The 2,500-nt window shown below is 49.8% G+C and overlaps 1 protein-coding gene across 4 annotated transcripts in view; it reads left to right on the top strand.

Moving 5' to 3' along the window:
* LOC134454083 (acetyl-CoA carboxylase-like) overlaps positions 1–2,500 on the top strand; it is a 132,582-nt gene that overhangs the window by 118,254 nt on the left and 11,828 nt on the right. For all 4 annotated transcript variants that reach the window (XM_063204859.1, XM_063204860.1, XM_063204861.1 and 1 more), the window contains 2 exons: positions 7–161; positions 2,327–2,500. In XM_063204859.1, the coding sequence (XP_063060929.1) occupies positions 7–161; positions 2,327–2,500 (329 nt within the window). The remainder of the gene's footprint in view (positions 1–6; positions 162–2,326) is intronic.

Raw genomic sequence — 2,500 nt, 5'->3', positions numbered from 1 at the left:
CCCCAGCTGCCCCAGACCTGAGCGATGCTCTGAAGAAGGACCTGGAGAGCGCCCTGAAGGAGCGTGAAGACTTCCTGTTGCCCATCTACCACCAGGTGGCAGTACAGTTCGCAGACCTCCACGACACACCCGGACGCATGCAGGAGAAAGGGGTCATCTCGGTGAGTTCCTACTGTACAAAGATTTTCAATACGGTAACCAAGTTAAAGCTAAGTACTACTGGATGCATCACCAATGCTACAAAGTGGGCTCAAGTCTGGTCTCCTGCATGGGCATGACTTTCCCATTGAAATCCATTCATTTTGAATCCCCACTAGTCTCCTATAGGGCATGGCAGCCATATGATGGCAGCTTAGAATCTTACGTCATTTGGATTCTGGAAGAAACGCCTTATGAACCATCTCTTCCTTATCAATCGTCTCCCTTTTCTGTGATAAAATATACCTGGGAAGACTCTAATTAACCTAGGTCAATGAAGTCAGAAGAGTTTAAGTTGTGGCGTACGCAACTGGACTTGCTTTCGGAGCTTCGAGCCATTTCGTTCCATGACCTCTTCCGAAAAGATTCTCCTCCGCTTGCTGGGGGAAAAGGGTCATCTCTACGAGTCCCGTGTTAGCCACTCACTTGAGCTAGCTAGCCGTTAGTTCTAATGCCTAGAAGCTAATAGTTAGAAACTAATAACTAGCATCCTCCCAACCAAAAGGCAAGCAGTCCTTTTCCTGAGGTAGAAACTTGCTTGGGCTGCCTGCCTGCTTATTTGAAATGGATGATGCGTAGCAGGGGATCTGATAACCTACCTGTGGCACGCTCCAGTGCTCCCTCAGAAGTTTTTTTTCCCCTCCTCCTCTTCTTCTTCTTCTGCGTCTTTTTTTCTGCTCTGGCTCTCTTCTCTTTTCGAGATCACAATCATGCTGCCTCGGTGAACGCTTGACGATGCAACGCCCACCCTCCGCCCCCCAATCAGCTCCCCAACCATCACCCCACCCCACCCCACCCCTGCCCCCACCACCACTACCACCAACACCACCAGCCCAAACATCCCCCTCAGCCCAAGCCCAGCAACCCTCCATACCCTCCCCTCCCCTCCCCCACCTTCCCCCACCCACCACCACCATCACCACCGCCACTAGCAGCGGCGAACCCCACCTCGCTCGGAAGAAGCGGCACTCTGCAAAAAGGAGTGAGGCCTTTTAATTATCTTCTGATTACCTGTTATATCACCTTGGTTAATGGAGAGCGCTCCCCAGGGGAGACATCCAATCAAACTCTCATCTCCCACAATGGGCCGCTTCACAGGAGAGAGAAGTATTTTAGTCATCTGAAAGATTAGCGCCTGGAAATATCCATCTATTTATTCATTCATACACTTGAAGCACACCATCACCACCCCCACCACTTCCATCACCATCTCCATCCCCATCCACCAGCCATCCACCTCTTCAAAAAAAAAGAAAAGAGCAAAGAGAAGAGAGAAGAGGAAAAAAAGATGCTACCTGCTAGGTAGCTATGCGTGCATGCAGACTCCAGGTGCCCTCTTTACTTAGCGATTGATCATGATGATATGGGGTGTAGAGTCAACCCCCCTGAGCAGCAGCAGTAGCAGCAGTAGTGCTGAGAACTCTGAACAAGCCCACAGATTGGTATTAGGTGGCCGGACTGGCCAGCCAAGACATCTAGATGAGCCTGGAAGCCATTACTCTGTCCATCACTAGAGAGAGAGAGAGGGAGAGAGAGCAGTGCAGAGATGGGCCAGGAAGGTGATGAAAGGGTGAGGAACTCAAAGGAATAGAGAATCTTGCATGCAACAGTGGCTGTAGGTACGTAGCAGTATTGCCAGAGATTCTGTATAGAGATATGCCAATATCTATTGCTGTGGGTGCTAAACATGAAATGAGCTTTCCCTTGAAATTCAAATAGTACGCCAAGTTACAGCATTAGGATTTGGTGATCATAGTGTAGATTCAAATACAACTTACAATGACTGATTTCTTGTATGAAATCCATGCCTGTAAATCATTTCAATGGAACGGTCCTTAGATATGCATAAAGGGGGATCCCCCCTCCCCCTTGCAAAAATAAATCCCGGAAACAGAGGACAAAACTGGGGAAATGCAGAAGAAGGGAAAGGAATGAGGAGAGTAGGTTGGAAAGAGAGATGATTGTTGCATTGTGAATGAGCACCCAGTACACATACCGTAGATGCTTGTAATTGTCATATGCTCATGACTTGTCATGACTGTACATGACAACTGCATTGTGTGAGCGAGTGAGCGAGCGAGCGTGCGTTGGTGCGTGCGTTGATGTGTGTTTTTGCGTCTTCTTCCAGGATGTGATTGAATGGGCATCATCACGTCAGTTCTTCTACTGGCGTCTGCGGCGCCTCCTGCTGGAGGCCGAGGTGAAGCGCCGCATTCGGCAGGTGGGCGGATCCGAGCTGACCGACGGACAGATGCAGGCCATGCTGCGACGCTGGTTTGTGGAGGCCGAGGGGGCAGTGCAG

Source organism: Engraulis encrasicolus, chromosome 8 (genome assembly GCF_034702125.1).
Source record: "Engraulis encrasicolus isolate BLACKSEA-1 chromosome 8, IST_EnEncr_1.0, whole genome shotgun sequence".
Classification (NCBI taxonomy): Eukaryota; Metazoa; Chordata; class Actinopteri; order Clupeiformes; family Engraulidae; genus Engraulis; species Engraulis encrasicolus.
This window is presented reverse-complemented; position numbering and strand designations above follow the sequence as displayed.